This window comes from Pleurodeles waltl, chromosome 6 (genome assembly GCF_031143425.1).
Source record: "Pleurodeles waltl isolate 20211129_DDA chromosome 6, aPleWal1.hap1.20221129, whole genome shotgun sequence".
Taxonomy (NCBI): Eukaryota; Metazoa; Chordata; class Amphibia; order Caudata; family Salamandridae; genus Pleurodeles; species Pleurodeles waltl.
In genome coordinates, this window is record NC_090445.1 from 3,048,120 (window position 1) to 3,071,508 (window position 23,389).

A 23,389-nucleotide genomic window follows, 5' to 3' on the forward strand; every position below is an offset into this window, starting at 1 on the left:
AGTACTGGCCAAGTTTCAGGAGACCCAGCGGCTGCAGGAGGAACACTACCTTGGGATCAGGGAGGACTTGAAGTCCATCAACACCACCATAGTCACCATTGCAGGGGTGCTGGTAGACCTTGTCAACACCATGAGGGACACAGTGGGACACAAACGGGGCCCCTGACACTAGCCTGGACGATGAACATCCCTCCTCCTCCACCGGCGCTGGTGGACAGGAGGCATCACCAGCAGCCCACCCCCTGCAGAAGGAGAATCACCCCACAAACGGTCCCTGAGATCCAGGAAAAAGGCAGAGACCATTGCCAAGACCCCCACCAGGAAATAAGACCCTCCTGAATGTCACCCTTCTGTCCCACTTTGTCACCCTGTCCATCCTTCAACTGCCCTTGCTCCACTTCCTATGCCCCATTGGACAATGCACCTGTGAGACCAAGAGACTGGACTCTGCCATGGACATTCCTCCACCATCACCCCAGCCCAATGCACACCCCCCTCCACTTATTAGCACAGAAATAAACACCCTTGAATCATAAAACAATCTAGAGTCAGTCTGTGCTTTCACAAATGTGTAATTGCAACCTCTCAGAAATATAGCAATGTCAATGTACTTGTTCACATACCAATGTTACACAGTTGTTTGGCAGCAGTAAACATAGCAGAGGGCACAAATTGGGACCCAGATCTGTGAAATGGAAAGCCAAAGTGACAAGTCAGGGTCCATACACAGAGGTAAAAAGGCAGATTTATGCTAGGTCCTACAATAGTATGAGATGTGGGAAGCAGTGCCATCCTCTTACCTGTATCTCGCTGGAAGTATTGCATGATGATGTTGTTTCGGTTGTCTACATCTTCTTCTTCTGCCTCCTCTTCCTCACTGTCCACAGGCTCCACAGCTGCCACAAGACCACCATCAGGCCCATCCTCCTTCAGAAAAGGCACCTGGCGTCGCAAAGCCAGGTTGTGCAACATACAGCAAGCCACGATGATCTAGCACACCTTCTTCGGTGAGTAGAATAGGGATCCACCTGTCATATGGAGCCACCTGAACCGCGCCTTCAGGAGGCCGAAGGTGTGCTCTATTATCCTCCTAGTTCACCCATGTGCCTCATTGTAGCGTTCCTCTGCCCTTGTCCTGGGATTCCTCACTGGGGTCAGTAGCCATGACAGGTTGGGGTAACCAGAGTCACCTGCAAATATCGAGGGACAACTGTTAGACATACTCCAAACATTAGGGAATCTCCCACACCCAGACACCAAATTAAACTGTGTGGGGACTTTAGGCTCACCTATTAGCCACACACGGTGCCTCTGGAGTTGCTCCATCAAATAAGGGATGCTGCTATTCCTCAAAATGTAAGCGTCATGCACTGAGCCAGGATACTTGGCATTCACATGGGAGATGTACTGGTCTGCCAAACACACCACCTGCACATTCATTGAATGGCAGCTTTTGCGGATTCTGTACACCTGTTCATTCCTGCGGGGTGAGACAAATGCCATCAGGTCTGGCTCCATCTGGGCACACAGTTCCTGGATTGTGGCACGATCAAGTCTGTAAGTGATAATGATGTGTCTGTCTTCCATTGTCGACAGGTCCACCAGGGGTCTGTACACCGGAGGATGCCGCCATCTCATCACCTGCCCCAGCGGACGTGCCCTATGGAGAAGAACGGTGAGCTGAGGGTCATACAACACATACGTTTCACAAGGCTGTTTAGCACAAACGTTAAATTTTCTCTATGTGCCTTTGTCTGTCCGTATTCCTGGCCTAAACAGGTGTGACGCAGTTATTTGGCCTGCCATGTGGCCCCCTGAAATGGCGGCTGCCTGACCTGTAAGGTGGGACAAGGGGAAATGAGGTAACTGCGCTGGCGTTGTACACCGTCGCGGTAGGTGGTCAAAGACTGCAGCGCAATTCAGCATTGGTTATCATTGGGCTTCCATGAGCCAATGAAGATGTACGCCGGCGGTGACGGTACGCACCGCTGCGGACGTGACCGCCATTTTCTATCAGTTCCCTCACTTGATACCTGACCTTCAACAGGAGAGGACCTACACTGCAAGTGCTGCTGTGACCTGAGTCTGGAAGCGACAATGGCTACAGTGTCTGGGGAGAGGGCCCCTGCCTTCACTGCGGAGGAGTTGGAGAAACTGGTGTCTGGGGTCCTCCCCAGTACACGCAACTGTACGGTCCTCCAGACAAACAGGTGAGTAAACTGTGTGCATGGTGGATGGCACATGATTGTATGGAGTGTCGTGGATGGAAGAGACGGGGGGACAGGCCAGCATGTGAGGATGGTGTGTTTATGAATATCTGGGCCAGAGTGGGAGGTTTGTGGCCAATGTGTGAGAAGAACTGTACGTGAGAGTAACATCCGTTTTTACTTCACTTATCCTCTAGGTCGGCGCACACCAGAAGAAGGGGATTTGGCGTGCCATCGCCAAGGAAGTGCGTACCCTGGGGGTCTACCATAGACAGAGCACCCACTGCCGGAAAAGATGGGAGGAACTGCGCCGCTGGACCAAGAAGACTGTGGAGGCCCAGCTGGGGATGGCCTCCCAATGCGGAAGGGGTGCCCGTTGCACCATGACCCCCCTGATGTACCGGATCCTGGTGGTGGCATATCTGGAGTTGGATGGGCTCTTGAGGGCATCACAGCAGCCACAAGGGGGTGAGTACACTCTCATTCAGCTGACTCTGCGTGCATTACGAGGTGTCTGGATGGGAGAGGTGGGCTGTGGGTTCCCCTAGGCCATGGCAGACGCGCAAAGGTAGATCCATTGATTAGCAGCCTCATTCCCTGTCCAACCCCAAAGGTGGTATTTGCCCTCTACACCCAGTCAGGCTCCTATGGCTTCCAGCTGTGCATAACATGGTTCTCGACAGAGTCCCCTATGGGAATGTGCTTTTCCTCTGCCCTGTCAATGCATGGCTTAGTGCATAAAGCTGCTCCCTGTGTGTTGTGTCTGCCAACGGTAGTGGTGTTGCAGGCATTGACCATGTGTCTTTTCTGTCTCCCCGCCCCTTTTTGTTTTGTCACCCTGTCCTTGCGTGCATTAGCATCATCTGGCGGAGGAGCAGTGGCACCATAGCAGGAGGGAGCTGCATCCCACATGGCCTTGAAGGGTGAAGTAACGAAGTCTGAAGGCACCGAAGGTGGAGAAGTGTGGCACAATGGTTAGAGCGGCAGACCCTGATGCAGAGATCTGGTCTGGGACCAGGGTTCAATTGCCACCTCGGCGGGTCTTGGGCTCAATTCCCTTAGAGCAGATAATTCTCGCCTCTGTACCTAATCTAATTAATGGGTCCCACTCTGTAACTTTGGGCAATAGCTTGCTTAATCTCCACAACAGCCCTCACAGCGCTTGGATGCTTGGTTTCACCCTGGGGCTGTCCAGGAGTGGGCACCTCACAGGGAAAAGCCAGGAGGGGTTCCACAGCGGTATGCATATAGCGCCTTGAGACCCTAACGGGTGAGTAGTGCGCTATACAAGTACAAAGTTTACAGTTTACCAGTGGGACAGAGGGCAAGGGAAGCTCCACGACGGGGACAGGAGCAGACACCAGCGACAGCAACTCCTCCTCTGATGGGAGCTCCCTTGCAGTGCCGGGCCCATCTGTGCCCACCACATAAACAGGTACAGCCGCTACCAGCACCGCCCTCCCAGCAGCCCCTCGAGTTTCCCATGCCCGCTCACCCAGGAGGGTGGGCATCTCCTTCGTCGCAGGCACCTCAGCCCCTGCCACAGTCAGCCCTCAGTGAGGAGGCTATTGACCTCCAGAGATCCCTCACTGTTGGGCAATCAACCATTTTGAATGCCATCCAGGGTGTTGAGAGGCATTTGCAGCAAACAAATGCATACCTGGAGGGCATTCATTCTGGTGTGGCGGCCCAACAGAGAGCATTTTAGGCTCTGGCCTCAGCACTGATGGCAGCCATTGTCCCTGTGTCCAGCCTCCCCCCTCCAACTTCCTCTACCCAGACCCAATCCCCTCTACCTCAGCCTATCCCAAGCACACCATCAGACCAGAATGCACAATCATCAACACACAAGAGTGGACATGGCAAACATAAGCACCACACATCCCACAGGCACTCACACAAGCACCATCCCCATTCAGACACACCAACATCCACTGCCTCCATTGTGTCCCCCTCCTCCACGTCCTCCTCCTCCCTCCCTGTCTCGTCTCCACTCACACCTGCATGCACTACATCTTCATCCACTACCTCCATCACCAGCATTCCATCACCACACACCGCTCATGTGCACTCACCACCCCCACTACCATTCACACATCCCCTGTGTCCTCTCCCAGTGTGTCTGTGAGCCCTCCTCCCAAGTACACAAACGCAGACACACACCCACCCAACAGCCATCCACCTCACAACAGCCTCCAGCCCATGCACCTTCACCCAAATTTAGCAAACGTACACCTCCTGCAACCACTACCTCTTCCTCCACTCCCAAACCCCCTCCATCTTCCTGTCCAGTGTGTCTAAGAAACTCTTCCTGGCTAACATTGACCTCTTCCCTACACCTCCCCCCCCCTCCTTCCCCTAGGGCCAGGCTGTCCAGGGCCCAGCCCAGCACCTCAGCCACCAAATCCTCTAGCCCAGTGGTGTCACCAAGTCCAGTCACATCATGGGCGGCACCCATCAGGGCTGCCAGTGTGCCACCTAGCGAGGCCAAGGAGCAGGCCATTCCGCCACCTGCCAAGGTGAAGAAGGTGCCCACGTGCCAAAGGGAGAAGCCGCACCTACCAGCAAACAAGGGCTCCTCCAAGCCAAAAGGGGACAGTGGCAAGGCACCAGCTGCGACATCAAATGTGGGGAAGGGACACAAGCCGAAGAGCAGGTCAGGGCAGGGCACGGAGGCTCCGAATCAGGGACCAGAGTCACCCCTTCTGTCAACCACAACATAAACCAGTACAGCGGTGGACACCGCCACCTGCACTGCCACCTGCACCGCCACCAGCACCACCACCAGCACCACCACCTGCACCACCACCAGCACCGCCACCTGCACATCTGCTGCCTCACCAACAGTCCCCAGCATCATCCCCAGTGGGCAGCCGTCCGAGGCTGCAGGAGACGTCCTGCTGTGTCCCTCAACAGGTGCAGTCACATGCACCTCCACCACAGACACCGCCGCAACCACCGCCACCAGCCCTGCAACGTGCTCAGACAGTGCCACCACAGCTGACATGGCAATCATCCCCAGTGGCCAGCCGTCCGAGGCTGCAGGAGATGTCCTGGACCCTGCCCAGTGTACATGAGGCATGACTCCCAGCACTGTTTGTACCAGCAGGTGGCAGGCGGAGTCGCAGCAGGGTGGAGTGTGTCTCTGCCTCCATAGAGTATCATGCTACCTGTTCCCAGGCAATCTCATAGCACACTGCATGTGAAGCACTCTGGGCACAAAGCCCCCTCCAGAACCAGTGGAGATTCACATCCACTACCTCAGTCCTGGGCAGGATGAAGCACTCTGGGCTCCAAGCCCCCTCCAGAACCAGTGGAGACTGTTATCCACTTGTGAGACTGTGGCTTTGCACTCTCCAGGACAAAGCAGTGGGCAAACCACCCACTTGTGAGACTGTGGCTTTGTACTCCCCAGGATAAAGCAGTGGGCAAACCACCCACTTGAGAGACTGGAGAGACTGTGGCTTTGCACTCCCCAGGATAAAGCAGTGCGCAAACCACCCTCTTGAGAGACTTGTGAGACTGTGGCTTTGTACTCCCCAGGACCAATCAGTGTGCATGGATCCCCCTCGTGGAGCAGTGGCGTCATCTGTTCATCCGGCGGAGGTGTACCCCCTGAGGTGCCTGTGTATTTTCAATCTGATGCCTCTGCAGTGTTCTCTCCATTTCGAGTCAGGTATCTTGTGTGGGCTTCGCCCATGCGTTTTGGGACACTGATCCACGGACAATGATTTCATTAATATCCGGACTTGTGTAGTTGGTGTACATATTTGTATATACTGATATTTGAATTTGGCCTATCTGATATTTAATTGATTACACTCGTTACAATCATTTCCTTTCGTCCTTGCGTTCTTCCAGGGAGTGACGGGGTGTATATGTAATGTTGCTGCATGTATTTGTGTGTATGGTATTGTGGGTGAGGGTGCAGTACTCACCGTGGTCCTCGCCGGCGTCTTTGCTGCTCCTGATACAAGAGGAGGTAGACCAGCATGGGCAGGACCTGTAACTCGGGCTCCATGGTGTCCTGGTTGTTCGTAAAGTGTCAAAAGGTGAGTGGTTTCCGTTCCAAGTCCTGTTTCCTCTGTGCTTTTGATGTCATTTGTACCGCCCCGGAAAAGGTGGTGGATAGGCGTGTTGTAATACAGTGGACGGAACCTTGTGTTCCGCCTGTCTGTTGACGGTTACCGCTGCGGTGTTTGTTTCTACCGCCATGGCGGTCTGAGTGTTAAAGTGGCTGTCTATGTTGCTGTTTCCACCATGGTCATGATTCCATTTTTTTTTCCGCTGGCCTGCTGGCGGTATTACCACTGCTTTAACACCAACCGCCAGGGTTGTAATGAGGGCCTAACTTCTGCATTCTACGCTGGTTCATGGAACTACAACCCTTCTCCCTTCAGGTGCAACACATCTCAGGATCACAGCAATGTACAGCATATTACTTATCGTGATACCCCATGTACTCGGAACTCCAACAGTCCCTCTCTAGGGGAGGGATGTGTAGCCAGGCGGCTCTCCGTCCGGCTACTCACGGCCACGGCAGATCGGGGGCACCGCTGGGGAAGACCCGGAACCAGAAGAGGGATGGAACCCGGATATCCGGGTTTCCTCTGAAACAAAAGGAGGTCAACCGACACGGGCGGGGGAGGAGAAGGAGACAGAGACGCCGGAGCAGACAGAGACACCGGAGCAGAGAAAGACACTGGAGGCAGCAGAGAAGACGTAGGGAGAAGGTGACAAGAACGAACCTTGGACGATGCAGGACACCAAGGCCCCTCGAGAACTCGTCAACCGCCACATCCCTAGAGGGGCGTGGCTAAGGCAGGTACGTTCCTGCCTCCATAAACATTACTGGGCAGTCCTCAGGAGGGAGGAAGGAGAGGGAGATGGCAGGGGTTAGACGGGGTCGCCTACCACTCTGACAGGGAGCAAGCTGGGCAAGACTGGAGAACTCGCATATAAATAAATAAATAAATAAATAAATAAATAAATAAATATAGGGATATATATTTGTTTATTTTTCTTTTCTTTGATAATAAGGATGTGTGAGTATCCAAGTGATTAGATAAAACCTGTACTGCATTCTGTCATATCAACTTTGGGAAGAAGTTGTTTCTTTTCTCCTTTTCTTTTTTTCCCCCTCTTCTTTCCATTCTGTTATCCATTCTGGTTTTTCCCTTTGGGCCAGGCCCCAATTCCCAATAACCCACTATACCAAGGCACTAGGAGAACTGTGAAAGCAACAGTCCTCCTACCGAGGGTTACTTATCGTTTTTTTAAATTTTCTGTTCTTTCTCTATGGGATAACGTTTCGCCGTTAGAAGTCACTGGAAACTGAGGGTAGCACAATTTGGGTGACAGAGTGTACTGGTGGCGGTTACCCCGACATTCCCAACACCTACCTGCACCTCCCCCTTCCTAACCCAGACCAGATCCTTTTTGGTGCTTCCCTTCCTTGGCTGACTTGACGACGCTGAATCTTCATCTCGGAGGCACCAGAGAGTAGAACCCGGAAGTCCCACCTGAAAAGAAGAAAAGAATCGTCGTAAAGGGAGGAGGGAGTCAGGGCAGAACCTAACTGAATGTATAAAGGAAACAATACAGAAGAAAAATAAAGTTCAACCAAAGCCCTTTTATTTCATGGCTGGTTTCCATTCTGTTCGCCACCACGCTACACCCACCCCTCTTTACACTCACTCCAAGACAGAGACTCTCACACCCATTTGGACACCAACAGAAACACTCTCACACCCACTCTCATACCAAAACTTACCCTGTCACACCCACTCTCACACCCAGTGAGACTCTCTCACATCCACTGTCACACCAAGACAGACATTCTCTCACCCACTCTCATACCCAGACAGACTACTGGGGTTCAAATATATGTGGCACAACAGAAATAATTGGGAAGAGAATGAGAAAAATTGTGTTTTTTTTTGTTTGTTTTTGAGATCCGCAGATCCGGATGAGATTTTTAAAATAAATTACGTATTTAGACATAAATTATTATATGTATGGTAAAAGGATTGGCTCTGAAAAGAACCTTTGTGTTTATGATGGGTAGGTGATCACTACACATGAAACAGGATGCAGTCTCTTATGTTCTGCAGGAACACACTGTTGCCTTTCTCTTTCAGGTGAACTCAATCATTCCAACATATACCATCCATATCAAACCATGTTATGATCTCTGAGGAATGCAGAAACAGTTTTATTAACATGTTTCCTGGATTTGTATATTGATGGACAGGATTCACTTGACCACTTCCACTTCTGCCTTTAGCAAATGTTAGAAAAAATCAAAGCAGTGTGTGGGGAAAGTGTCATTCATTTTCCAAAGGTATCCTTCATTAGGATTTCCAATCTCACCCCAGTAACTGTGCCCAGGTCATTGCCACCACAGTGCACAATCATAAGGTCTGGATTTTGGCAATCATTAATGGTTTCAAGCAAAGGGGGCAAATGATGTCAGTTTAACCCTCTCTGGCCAATCCAAATGATGTCCACATTAGATAGACCCAGGTCCCTGCCAATGTCACTTCTTCTTGCACTCTCTCTGGCCCAAAACACATAGCTGCATACCCCAGTCTTCATTCTGAGCATTCTGGAAGGACAGTGGAGTACTACAAAAGACAAGGCACTGGCACAGCTGAGGGCTTTTAGTGTGTGAAATTCTGTGCACTGATGGAGATGCGCCTGAGTTCCCAGCACTGGTGCAGCAGGGTGTACTGTCTGCAAGAACTGAAGTGCGCTGGCAGACAACGTGCGTGGGGGTCCTGACACTGGCACGGCTGACGACTTGGATCGTGTGAACTAGGTGCACTGATGGAGCTGTGCCGGAGGTCCCAGTAATGGAACAGCAGAGTGTACTGACTGGAAATACTGAAGTGCTCGGGCAGACAGCATGTGTGGGGTTTCTGGCACTACCATGGCTGAGGGCTTGGAGTGTGTGAACTGTTGTGCACTAATGGAGCAGCGCCTGAGGTCCCAGTACAGGAGCAGCAGATTTTACTGGCTGCAAGAACTGAGGTGCTCTGGCTGACAGCATGTGGGGGGTTCCTGTGTCGAGGTCCCAGTACTGGAGCAGCAGAGTGTACAGGGCCCCAGTGCTCATAGTGAAAACCCTATTTGTCAGTGTGTTTTGCCTGTCTCACTGGGATCCTGCTGGCCAGGAACCCAGTGCTCATAGTTTGTGGCCTGAATGTGTATACCTGTGTAGTGCCTAACTGTGTTACTGAGGCTCTGCTAACCAGAACCTCAGTGCTCAATCTCTCTCTGCCTTTGAATTTGTCGCTATAGGCTTGTGACCACTTTTACCAATTCCAATTGGCATACTGGAACACCCTTATAATTCCCTAGTATATGGTACTGAGGTACCCAGGGTATTGGGGTTCCAGGAGATCCCTGTGGGCTGCAGCATTTATTTTGCCACCCATAGGGAGCTCAGACAATTCTCACACAGGCCTGCCACTGCAGCCTGAGTGAAATGACATCCACGTTATTTCACAGCCATTTTCACTGCACTTAAGTAACCTATAAATCACCTATATGTCTAACCTTCACTTGCTGATGGATCGGTGCAAAGTTACTAAGTGTGAGGGCACCCTTGCACTAGCAAAGGTACCCCCACATAGTTCAGGGCCATTTCCCCGGACTTTGTGAGTGCGGAGACACCATTACACGCGTGCACTACGTAGCTTCATAATGGTAACTCCGAATATGGCCATGTAACATGTCTAAGATCATGGAATTAGTCCCCCATTCCAAATCTGATATTGGGGAGACAATTCCATGCATCCCAGGGCTCCACTATGGACCCTGGGTCCTGCCAAATCAGCTCTCTGGGGTTTTCTCTGCAGCTACCGCTGCTGCCAACCCCACAAACAGGGTTCTGCCCTCCTGGGGTCTGGGCAGCCCAGTCTGTGGAAGGCAGAACAAAGGATTTCCTCTGAGAGGAGAGGGTGTTACACCCTCTCCCTTTGGAAATAGGTGTTAAGGGCCTGAGAGGAGTAGCCTCTCCCAGCCTCTGGAAATGCTTTGAAGGGCACAGATGGTGCCCTCCTTGCATAAGCCACTCTAACCAGTTTAGGGAACCTCCAGTCCCTGCTCTGGCGTGAAATTGTGCAAAGGAAAGGGGAGTGACCACTCCCCGAGGGGTGGTGCCCAGGCTCCTCCAGTGTGTCCCAGACCTCTGCCATCTTGAATCCAGAGGTGTGAGGGCACAGTGGAGGCCTCTGAGTGGCCAGTGCCAGCCGGTGACGTCAGAGACCCCTCCTGATAGGTGCTTACCTGTCTAGGTGGCCAATCCTCCTCTGAGGGCTATTTAGGGTCTTTTCCTCAGATAACGACTTTCAAGAATTCACCAGAGTTCCTCTGCATCTCCCTCTTTGACTTCTGCCAAGGATCGACCGCTGGCTGCTCCAGGATGCCTGCAAAACCGCAACAAAGTAGCAAGAAGACTACCAGCAACATTGTAGCGCCTCATCCTGCCAGCTTTCTCCACTGTTTCCTGGTGGTGCATGCTCTGAGGGCTGTCTTCCTTCACCCTGCACTGGAAGCCAAGAAGAAATCTCCAGTGGGTCAACAGAATCTTCCCCCTGCCAACGCAGGCACCAAACTTCTGCATCACTGGTCCTCTGGGTCTCCTCTCATCTTGACGAGCATGGTCCCTGGAACACAGGAGCTGGGTCCAAGTGTCCCCGACATTCCAGTGGCCCTTCTGTCCAAATTTGGTGGAGGTAAGTCCTTGCCTCCCCACGCCAGACAGTAATCATGTGTACTGCGTGAACTGCAGCTGTTGGGCTTCTGTGCACTTTTGCAAGACTTCCTTTGTGCACAGCACAGCCCAGGTCGCCAGCACTCCGTCCTGCATTTCCCAACTTGCTGAGTTGACCTCCGACTTTGTGGGACTCCCTTTTGTTGTGCTGAGACGACCGCTGTGCTCAGATCTTCTGAACGCCTGTTCAGGTGCTGTTGCGGGTGCTGCCTGCTTCTACGTGGGCTCTTTGTATTGCTGAGCACCCTTTGTGTCTCCTCCTCCAAGGGGCGACCTCCTGGTCCTTCCTGGGCCCTGGCAGCACCAAAATCCTCAACCGCAACTCTTGCAGCTAGCAAGGCTTGTTTGCGGTCTTTCTGCATGGAAACAACTCTGCATCCTCCAGCACACCGTGGGACATCTTCTGACCAAAGGAGAAGTTCCTGGCACCTTCCATTGTTGCAGAATCTTTGGCTTCTTCCACCTGGAGGCAGCCCTTTTGCACCTTCATCCGGGGTTTAGTGGGCTCCTGCCCCCCCTGGACACTTGCGTGACTCTTGGACTAGGTCCCCTTCCTTTGCAGGTCCTCAGGTCCAGGAATCCGTCTTCAGTGTTTTGCAGTCAGTTGTTGTCTTTGCAGAATCCTCTATCACAACTTTAGTGTGTTTCTGGGGAAGTAGTAGCACTTTACTCCTGCTTTCCAGGGTCTTGGGGTGGGGTATCTTGGACACCCTTAGTGTTTTCTTAGACTCCCAGCGACCCTCTACACACTACACTAGGCCTGGGGTCCATTTGTGGTTGCCATTCCACTTTTGGAGTATATGGTTTGTGTTGCCCCCAGGCCTATTGTCTCCTATTGCGTTCTACAGTGTTTGCACTACTTTTCTGTTTACTTACCTGATTTTGGTTTGTGTGTTCTACTTACCTCCTAAGGGAGTATATCCTCTGAGATATTTCTGACACATTGTTACTAAAATAAAGTACCTTTATTTTTAGTAACCCTGAGTATTGTGTTTTCTTATGATATAGTGCTATATGACATAAGTGGTAGAGTAGGAGCTTTGCATGTCTCCTAGTTCAGCCTAAGCTGCTTTGCCATAGCTACTTCTATCCGCCTAAGCTGCTAGAACACTACTAATCTACTAACGAGGGATAACTGGACCTGGCACAAGGTGTAAGTACCACAAGGTACCCACTATAAGCCAGGCCATCCTCTTAAAAAAAAACAAAGGTTACAGGGATGTTAGTCTCACATTTTAAATGTACAAACCATAGAAATCCACCTGTTATAGTTATCTCAAGTGATTATAACTTGTGCCCTAAGGTAACTGTAACCTGCGCCCTGCCATGCACTGCCAATTACCCACACATTAATGCCATCATGACACCTGTGATGACATCATTGATAAGATCAGTGTACTATTTGCAGAAAATTTTGACAAAAAAAACTGTGCAAGTTGGGTACGGGGGCCTTGCTCTCCGCCGCATGCCTGGGGACCACCGCCTCCCCAGGGCTACTAACAAATTGTGTTTACAAAGAAATGATGCATTGCTGCGTCCATGCTACACTTGTCAAGAGGAGCATTTCACACTGCATGATCATGGAACCGCTGTGAACTGTGACTGAGATGCAGCTGTGCTGATTCCGACCTCCATCCTGTTAAGGAAGATAATCTGTACACTTAGACCCATATTTACAAGGAGATTGCGCTTGAATTGGCTGTTTCGAGTCAGAATTAATACATGCAAGGTAAGCGTTCCTTCGTAAAATCCCATGCAAAACTGATGCATCCATATTTACAGGTTCTCAAGTTAGTGACACATCGTTGGCAAATGAGAAGCAAATTCCTACGCCTCCTTACTCAGGCGTAAAAATGAAGCATGAGCTTTGCAATAGGGATCTGACCAGCTGAAGTCACTTCACACATCACAAGGCAGCAGGGTCTTTCCCGGCCTTGGTATGCAGATTTATTATCCATCCTGCTGGAGTAGGTGGTAACAACTTCCTCTGGAGCAGGCATTGTTTCGGGCCTCTGAGAGCGCAGAATCTCACATCCAGGGGGTCAGAAGCATGCCTGAAACGAGTCAGCCAACACAACAGACCTCTAAGGTGCCGACTGTGTGCACAGCCTAATAAATCCAAGACTGGCATGAGTCTGGATTTATTAAGATGAGTTGTTTGATACCAAACACCATAGGTTTCGGTGAAGCCATTATGTACCTGGGGAAATCATACTGACAAGTGCCCAGTACATACCTTAAGATGGCTTCCCTGTTGTAGGAGGCTGGACTGGCTTGTAGTGAGTACCAAGGGGTACTTGCACCTTGCACCAGGCCCAGTTATCCCTTATTAGTGTATAGGGTGTCTAGCAGCTTAGGCTGATAGATAATGGTAGCTTAGCAGAGCAGCTTAGGCTGAACTAGGAGACGAGTGAAGCTCCTACAGTACCACTTAATGTCATATGCACAACATCATAAGAAAACACAACACACAGTTATACTAAAAATAAAGGTACTTTATTTTTATGACAATATGCCAAAAGTATCTTAGTGAGTACCCTCAGTATGAGGATAGCAAATATACACAAGATATATGTACACAATACCAAAATATGCAGTAATAGTCTTAGAAAACAGTACAAACAATGTATAGTTACAATAGGATGCAATGGGGACACATAGGGATAGGGGCAACACAAACCATATACTCCAAAAGTGGAATGCGAACCACAAATGGACCCCAAACCTATGTGACCTTGTAGAGGGTCGCTGGGACTGTAAGAAAACAGTTAGGGTTAGAAAAATAGCCCACCCCAAGACCCTGAAAAGTGAGTGCAAAGTGCACTAAAGTTCCCCAAAGGACTTAGAAGTCGTGATAGGGGAATTCTGCAGGAAAGACACAAATCAGCAATGCAACAGCAATGGATTTCCAAACGAGGGTACCTGTGGAACAAGTGGTCCAAAAGTCACAAGCAAGTCGGAGATGGGCAGATGCCCAGGAAATGCCAGCTGTGGGTGCAAAGAAGCTGCTACTGGACAGTAGAAGCTGAAGATTCTGCAGGAACGACAAGGGCTAGAATCTTTCCCTTTGGAGGACGGATCCCTCACGCCATGGAGAGTCGTGCAGAAGTGTTTTCCTGAAGAAAGACCACCAACAAGCCTTGCTAACTGCAAATTGTGTGGTTAGGGTTTTTGGATGCTGCTGTGGCCCAGGAGGGACCAGGATGTCGCCAATTGCGTCTGGGGACAGAGGGGGCGTCAAGCAAGACAAGGAGCCCTCTCAGAAGCAGGCAGCACCCACAGAAGTGCCGGAACAGGCACTACAAAGTGGAGTGAAACAGTGCTCACCCGAAGTCGCACAAAGGAGTCCCACGTCGCCGGAGGACAACTTAGGAGGTCGTGCAATGCAGGTTAGAGTGCCGTGGACCCAGGCTGGACTGTGCACAAAGGATTTCCGCCGGAAGTGCACGGAGGCCGGAATAGCTGCAAAAGTCGCGGTTCCCAGCAATGCAGTCTGGCGTGGGGAGGCAAGGACTTACCTCCACCAAACTTGGACTGAAGAGTCACTGGACTGTGGGAGTCACTTGGACAGAGTTGCTGGATTCAAGGGACCTCGCTCGTTGTGCTGATGAGCACGGCACGCCCCGTAAGAGGGCCCCACAAAGTATTTCAGTGTCTGCCTAGCAGACACTGAAATACGCGACGGGTGCAACTGCACCCGTCGCACCTTCCCACTCCGCCGGCTCAATTCTGAGCCGGCCACCTAGTGGGAAGGTTGATTTGCCCTGGGCTGGCGGGCGGTCTTTTGGCGGCCGCCCGCCAGCCCAGGGCAAATCTCAGAATCACCGCCGCGGTCTTTTGACCGCGGTGCGGTGTTCTGACGGCGGTACCTTGGCGGACGGCCTCCGCCGTCCGCCAAGGTCAGAATGACCCCCTAAGTAACTTAGCACCCAACCTTTACCAGGTAAAGGTTAGACATATAGGTGACTTATAAGTTACTTAAGTGCAGTGTAAAATGGCTGTGAAATAACGTGGACGTTATTTCACTCAGGCTGCAGTGGCAGGCCTGTGTAAGAATTGTCAGAGCTCCCTATGGGTGGCAAAAGAAATGCTGCAGCCCATAGGGATCTCCTGGAACCCCAATACCCTGGGTACCTCAGTACCATATACTAGGGAATTATAAGGGTGTTCCAGTATGCCAATGTAAATTGGTGAAATTGGTCACTAGCCTGTTAGTGACAATTTGTACAGAGAGAGCATAACCACTGAGGTTCTGGTTAGCAGAGCCTCAGTGAGACAGTTAGGCACCACACAGGGAACACATACATATAGGCCACAACCTTATGAGCACTGGGGTCCTGACTAGCAGGGTCCCAGTGACACATAACAAACATAATGAAAACATAGGGTTTTCACTATGAGCACTGGGCCCTGGCTAGCAGGATCCCAGTGAGCAAGTGAAAACACCCTGACATACACTCACAAACAGGCCAAAAGTGGGGGTAACAAGGCTAGAAAGAGGCTACTTTCTCACACCTGTTCACTTGCAATGTCCAGCATTCCAACTAGACATCACACGGCCATATATGCTCATGCAGATATCCCCTCATATTAAATATAATGCACCCTGCTTTAGGGTTCCAAGGCTTGCTGTAGGGGTGACTTACATATATTTAGACGCAGTGGGTGTGGCATGTTGTGTTTTCACCTGGTCTGCACCAGGACATGTAGACTGCAAGGCCAGCCATGTGCAGCTATTTAGGGTGGGTCCCTGAGGGTGGCACAATACATGCTGCAGTCCTTAAGGACACTCTCCAGTACCCAGGCCCTAGGTACCAAAGGTACCATTTACTAGGAGTGTGTGCCACATTGTACCTGCTTTAGGGAAAGAGTATCGGCCCTGAGGACCTGTTTAGCATGGCCTCAGTGCACCTCAGTCAAAGGCCCTCAGTAGCAGTGAGCAAAAATGTGGGGTTGCCCATGTCCAAAAGGGACACTTTCCTACTATAATCTATCATACTCACACTGCATTGTAAAGCTATATTTTATGCTAACAGAAACAGCCTTTATTTAAATCTGTGATTCTTATCTCCGCGTCAGGATTTGCATGCAAACCTATTCATTTTTTTAATTTTCACTGTACCCCTGTCTATGTTTTCTTTCTGAGCTGTAGATAGTTTACTAAGTGTTACTTCCTGCTCCTTGATGCCTCTGGTTTACACCCTCTAGTGCTCTCTGGAACGTACCTTGACTCTGCACCTTTGCAGCCCTGGAGGTTCACGTGCCCACTGGTTGTCCAATAAGAGAGCAGTGGTATCCGGGGGCTTGTGACACCCCTACCATGGTACTGCCCAGCAGCCCCCCACTGCACTGTGGAGGGGGTGACATGCCTCACACAAGGACAGCTATAGTTTGTGTAGAGAGGTGATGTACACTACACTGTGGCAGGTACATGGGTAGGTGAAACCTGGAGGCGTGATGTACAATCTAGTGTCTTAGGACTGTGAGTGCTAGGATCCTGTGGCTTGGGCGGACTAAAGACTTTGACTACAAGCTCTGTGTGTGACGTGTTCTTGTGCATGCTCCCGGGCTGGGGAGGACGCAACAACTGCTGACGAAGGTGCGACGTGTCCCAAAGAAACATAGCTGCTCTCCCTAAGAGTTTACAAGGAAACAGCAAACTACATGTGCCTGCCACGTGAGCTTCAAGCCGGTGTAAAGAAGCCTGCAGTTGGCGTATATGGAGTACAAGCTGCACTCCAGTCCGGATGAGTCCTTGTGGAGAAGTTGAAGGCCTAGCAGACTAGCACTGTTGGAAAAGGCCACCAAGACTTGCTGGCCAGGCTGAAAGAACATGGTGCTGCATCACAACACCAGGCCAACATTCATACGAAGAGAACAAAAAAGGCAGTGACAGCCAGACATAACACTAGAAGGACGTGACAACCAGGTAGAAGCAGTGAACTTTATTCACTAGCCTTACGACCTCAAAATCGGGCGAGGTGACTTGAGAGTGAACACAGGGGCTGTGCTTGCAAGGTTGTTGGTTGCCGCAGTAACAACGAAGCCACCTTTGCGATAGTGAATTTTTTCAGTCAGCTGCCACAGACATATGAAGTATGGTGCTGCTGCATTTTTGAAACCTCCACCACCAGTCGATACCATCAAAAAGCAGAATATTGCTGCCCGTCAGACCACATGGATCGAGACTTTTGATGATTTCATAGATGCTCTGGAAGAAGGAAATTATGAAAAAATCATTAAATACTTAAAGTATCTCGTTGGTGATGGAGTAAAAGAAGTGATAAAGAAAATCTCAAAAACAGACAATGGGGGTCATTCTGACCCTGGCGGTCCATGACCGCCATGGCGGAGGGCGGCGGAAGCACCGCCAACAGGCTGGCGGTGCTTCCTGGGCTATTCTGATCGCGGCGGTAAAGCCGTGGTCAGAAAAGGGGAACTGGCGGTTTCCCGCCGGTTTTCCCCTGGCCCAGGGAATCCGCCATGGGGATTCCGACCCCCCTTCCCGCCAGCCTGTTTCTGGTGGTGTCCACCGCCAGAACCAGGATGGCGGGAATGGGTGCCGTGGGGCCCCTGGGGGCCCCTGCACTGCCCATGCCACTGGCATGGGCAGTGCAGGGGCCCCCTAACAGGGCCCCACAAAGATTTTCACTGTCTGCTTTGCAGACAGTGAAAATCGCGACGGGTGCCACTGCACCCGTCGCACCCCTGCAACTCCACCGGCTCCATTCGGAGCCGGCTTCCTCGTTGCAGGGGCTTTCCCGCTGGGCCGGCGGACGGCCTTTTGGCGGTCGCCCGGCGGCCCAGCTGGAAAGTTGGAATGACCGCTGCGGTCTTTTGACCGCGGTGCGGTCATTCAGCAGTAACCGCATGGCGGGCGGCGACCGCCGCCCGCCGCGGTCAGAATGACCGCCAATGTCCTTTAGGAGCCAAGTTCAATCCAATGCCAAACATTAACTATGAAAGGTCGATTTTCAATCAGGCGATACAAGAAGTTGGTGAGGTTGTTGAGAGACTCGATGTGCTCATCATTGCAAATTTAGTGAATTTACTAATGAGGAAGACATGAGCCTCAGATTCTTGACGGTTGTTTGGCAGACTCATTTAGAAGATGCATGTTGCAAAAGACACTGAGGGCCAGATTTACACAGTAAAAGGTGAGTTGGCCTTGGTTATGAAGAGTAGACACAAGCACTGAGCAGGCGCTGTCTAATAGACATCGTCATTGAAAGAAAGACTGTGTTTCTGATGTGGATTTTCATTTTCGCATGAAAATAAATGTCCAACCATCGTACAAACCTGTAAAGGGTGTGAAAAGGAGAACCACTTCATAACAGTTTGTAAACCGAAAGAGAATCAATTGCGACAAGGCGAGATGAGAAAATGGACGCCAGAAGGTTCCACAAGCATTCTCGCCACGCCTACCGAGACAAAAAGCAACCTCAACTGCAACAGGTGGAAACTAAATGAAATTGATCGTCATCATACTCATCCTGCAAAAATTCCTTGACATCACCATCGAGTGGCAGTGAAGAGGGTGAATTATGCAGTGATGATAGATAATATGGAGCGACATGCACAGGTCGGACTTGCCGCTTGCAAAAAGGACAAACGAACGCCAAAAACAAGTGAGTTAATTAAGCAACAGAACTCATATGGGCATTGCCCCATGATCAAACTAAATGTCAATAGTTGTCCCATAACTTTTGTCATCGATAGCAGTGCATCGATCTACATCATGCTAGTCGAACAATTTAACAGTCTGTCACCTGTCCCGCAACTCAAACCATCAAATATGAAGGTGTACACATGGTCTGCCTCCAAACCCCTGCGGAGTCAAGGTTCATTCCCAGTGACTGTGCGGCATAAGATGTCTCTGAAGGCCCCAATCCATGTTCTTCAATGTACTCCATCTAGTTCATGCCTGTATAGTTTTGCAACTGCTGCCAAGATGGGACTGATATCTATCAATTATAACCTAAATATTTAATCTGAAATTGTGAGCCAGTTCCCATCACTGTTTCATGGCCTGGGAAGGCTCAAAACAATGAAAGTGCAACTTTACATCAATGAAGATATCCGGCTTGTTGTCCGGTGACAGCACAGAATAGCATTTCATCTATAAGAAGTAGTCAACAGGAACTAGAAGCCTTGCTGAAACATTATCGAGCACTCTACTGGTCTCACACCATGGATGTCACCCATAGTGGCAGTGTCAAAAAAGGACAGTGAGGTGCAGTGCGCATCTGCATGGATATGTGCCAAGCCAACAAAGGAATCGCAAGAGAAAGACATCCCGGTCCGCACACTGTGAATATGATCATGTAGCTGAATGGAATGAAGTCTTCTCCCATCTTGACCGGATTAGGGGATACCATCAACTTGACTGGAAGGTTGGTTTGTTTAGCAACAAAAGATTGAGCTTTGGAGTGTCATCTGCTGCAGAAATATTCCAAGATGTTATACGTAGAATTATTCAGCATGTTACACCACGCCTTCAATTACAGAGATGACATACTGGTGTTTGGAACGACAAGAAAGAAGCATGATAAGTCTCTCAAACAAGCGTGGCAGTTACTTACAGATGCAGGGCTCACATTAAATGCTGAAAAGTATGAATTTCACAAAACAAAACTCAAGTTCTTTGGGCATGTGTTTTCAGATGGATGTATGACTCCTGATCCTGATAAAGTGTGACCATTATCAGCCACCAGCCCTCCTCAAGATGTCACCTTGGTACGGTCCTTTGAGGGCTTGGCCACGTATTGTTCAAGGCACAGTTGTGATTTTGCCACAGTGAGGGCCACGTTGCGAGACCTGGAAAAACAAAATGTCTAGTTCTCATGGAGCTGAATGTGACCACAGCTCTAAAAGTATAAAACATGAGATTGAAAGTGCTACTGAGGTGGCTTATTTTGATCCTAAACTGAACACTGAGGTCACTGTTGATGTGAGCCTGGTGGTCCTGGGAGCAATCCTTGCTCAGAATAATGGACATCCAAATGCTCGGAGGCAAATTGTGGCATACGCCAGTTGAAGCTTGTTTTAGACAGAACATGTCAATTCCCAGCTTGAAAAAGAAAGTCTAGCTGTAGTATGGGCCTGTGACATTTTCATGTTTCTATATGGAAAGCATTTCAAGATTGTCACAAACCACCAGGCACTGTTCACCATTTTTGGAAATCCGAGGGCCAAGATGCCCCCTCTCATTGAAAGATGGTGGTTGCATCTACAAGAGAACAATCATACAATTGTGCACAAGCCAGGAAAGGATCAAAACCCTGCAGATTACTTCTCACGACTACCCCTACAGAAGCACTGCCCAACGTCGAAAGCTGCTGAGGAAAACATCAACTTGATTGTAATTGTAAACTCTAGCACGCCTGCGGCTCTGTCCATCGCACAGATTATCGTCACTACAAATGCCGGTAAGGACGTGCTTACTCTCAAAAACATAATTTAAGCACAATCGTGGAGAGAGAGCGTTCGACTTCTAAGTGACAATGTTGGATTTTAAAAGCACCGACATACCAAGGATGAACCGTCTGTCACTGAAGAAGGCATTGTGCTAGGAGGATCCCGGATTGTCATACCTGTGAGTCCAAGGCAGCAAGTCATTGAACTTTCTCATGAAGGACCTCGTGGCTTTGGAGCCACCAAGAGGGCCTTGAGAGATTGAGTGTGGTTCTCTCGTTTGTACAAAAAGGGCGAGAGGGAATTTTAAGGATTGTCATTTGTCAACTGCCTGTCTCCTAAGGTGAGACCGTATCTGCTGACTGTCTGATCCTCCCGTGCATGTGTGGGAAAGAATAGCCGTAGACTTCTTTGGGCCCTCTGGTGAATGAACACATCTATTGGTGGTCATTGATGAGCATTCCTGTTTTTCTCTGGTGAAGGACACATCATCAACAATTCACAACAATGTCATTGAGTGGCTGGATAACATATTTGCACTGTGGGGAATTCCAGAGACTCTCAAGCCTGACAATGGTCCGCCATTCAACAGCAAGGAGTTAAAGGAGTTTCTAACCAGATTCAATATCAAACATCAGAAAAGCACACCCTTGTGGTCTCATGCTAACAGTGTCATGGAATGGTTTGTGGGGAACCTGGAACGAGTGATCCAACGTGCATCGATGGAGGGAATTCAGAAGAGTTAGGTGTTTTGTCAAGCCCTCCGTGTCTATCGGTCGACTCCTCACTCTACCACTAGTGAGAGTCTGGCTACCCCAATGTTCGGGAGAGCTATAAGAGCCAAGTTACCACAGAGGGCCCCCGAGCGAACCCTGAATGATGATGGGGGTTCCTGCTACTGACACTGTGCATAAATGTCAGATGAAGACATGCTGGTCAGCGTCGTCGGACTCAGGACATTGTTAAACAAAAACAGAAGTAACAGACAGATCCTCCATTTGAGGTTGAACCTTCGGAAGTTGGGAAGCACAACTGAAATATGATAACGACACCGTCCTGGCAAATCCATCCCAAGAGATTCATCACATTTCAAACATCTGTCTCGCCAATCATCAGTCCTTGCAAACTCAGAGGAGGTTGTTCCACCTGAGAGCCCTAATCAGGCATCAGACCCTGCACCCTTGCGATTCACCCTGGGACCAGCCCAACTCCCTCATGTCACACGGTCTGTGCGAGCACCCAGATGGCTGATCGAGGAACTGCGATGCTGCTATTTGTTCACGCTTTTTTGATTGTCTTTTTGTTTGACAAGGGGGCAGATGTAGTGTCTTAGGACTGTGAGCACTAGGACCCTGTGGCCTCGGGCAAACTCGAGGAAGGGATTAGCAATCAGTCTGGGAGGTGTTGTGGCCTGGTGATTAACGGTTATGAGAGAGTGAGAAGATAGTTGAATGCTGTACGCTGATGAACAAAGATGTTGACTCCGAGCTCCGTGTGTAGCGTGTTCTTGTGCATGCTCCTGGTTTGGGGAGGATGCAACACACTAATCTGGGGCAGGTACACGGCTAGGTGCAGTGTAGAGTTGTGACATACACTACACAGGGGCAGGTACATGGGGTAGGTGCACCGTTGAGAGGTGACATACACTACACTGGGGCAGGTACACAGGGTAGGTGCAGTGTAGAGGGGTGACGTACACTACATGGGGCAGGTACACAGGGTAGGTGCAGAGTGGAGAGGTGACGTACACTACACTGGGGTTGATACGCAGGGTAGCTGCAGCATGGGAAGCTGATGTACACTACCCTGGGGTAGGTATGCAGGGTAGGTGCAGCATGGAGAGGTGACGTACATTAAAAGGGGCAGGTACATGGAGTAGGTACAGTGTGGAGAAGAGATGTACACTATACAGGGGCAGGTACATGGGGTAGGTGTAGCATGGAGAGGTGACGTACATTACACTGGTGCAGGTATACGGGGTAGGTGCAGCATGGAGAGGTGACGTACATTACACTGGGGCAGGTACACAGGGCAGGTGCAGCGTGGAAAGCTGATGTACACCACACAGGGGCAGGTATATAGGGTAGGTGCAGCGTGTAGAAGTGATGGACACCACATTGGGGCAGGTACACGGGGTAGGTACAGTGTGGAGAGGTGACGTACACTACACAGGGGCGATTACACGGGGTAGGTGCAGTGTGGAGAGGTGACGTACACTACACTGGGGTGGGTACATGGGGTAGGTGCAGTGTGGAGCGGTGACGTACACAACACAGGGGCAGTTACACAGGGTAGGTGCAGCGTGGAGAGGTGACGTACACTACACTGTAGCAGGTACACAAGGTAGGTGCAGTGTGGAGAGGTGATGTACACTACACTAGGCCAGGTACACGGGGTAGATTCAGCGTGGAGAGGTGACGCACACTACACAGAGCAGGTACACGTGGTAGGTACAGTGTGAAGAGGTGACGTACACCTCACTGGGGCAGATACACGGCTAGGTGCAGCGTGGAGCAGTGACGTACACCTCACTGGGGCAGGTACAAAGGGTAGGTGCAGTGTGAAGAGGTGACGTACACTACACTGGGGTCGATAAGTGGGGTAGCTGCAGCATGGGAAGCTGATGTACACTACACTGGGGCAGGTACACGGGTAGGTGCAGCGTGGAGCAGTGACGTACACTACACGGGTCAGGTACACGGGATAGGTGCAGCATGGGAAGCTAATGTACACTACACTGGGGCAGGTACACAGGTGACATGCACTACCTTGGGGTGGGTACATGGGGTAGGTACAGCGTGGAGTTGTGACGTACACTACACAGGGGCAGGTACATGGGCTAGGTGCACCGTTGAGAGGTGACGTACACTACACTGGGGCAGGTACACAGGGTAGGTGCAGTGTGGAGGGGTGTCGTACACTACATGGGGCAGGTATTCGGGGTAGGTGCAATGTGGAGAGGTGACGTACACTACACTGGGGTCGGTAT

The 23,389-nt window shown here is 50.5% G+C and overlaps 1 protein-coding gene across 1 annotated transcript in view; it reads left to right on the forward strand.

The window, feature by feature from the left end:
* The first annotated feature begins 20,182 nt into the window (after window positions 1-20,182).
* Window positions 20,183-23,389, forward strand: part of LOC138302236 (collagen alpha-1(III) chain-like) — a 38,568-nt gene continuing 35,361 nt past the window's right edge. The window contains exon 1 of the mRNA XM_069242556.1: window positions 20,183-20,414. Coding sequence (XP_069098657.1) covers window positions 20,183-20,414 — 232 coding nt within the window. The remainder of the gene's footprint in view (window positions 20,415-23,389) is intronic.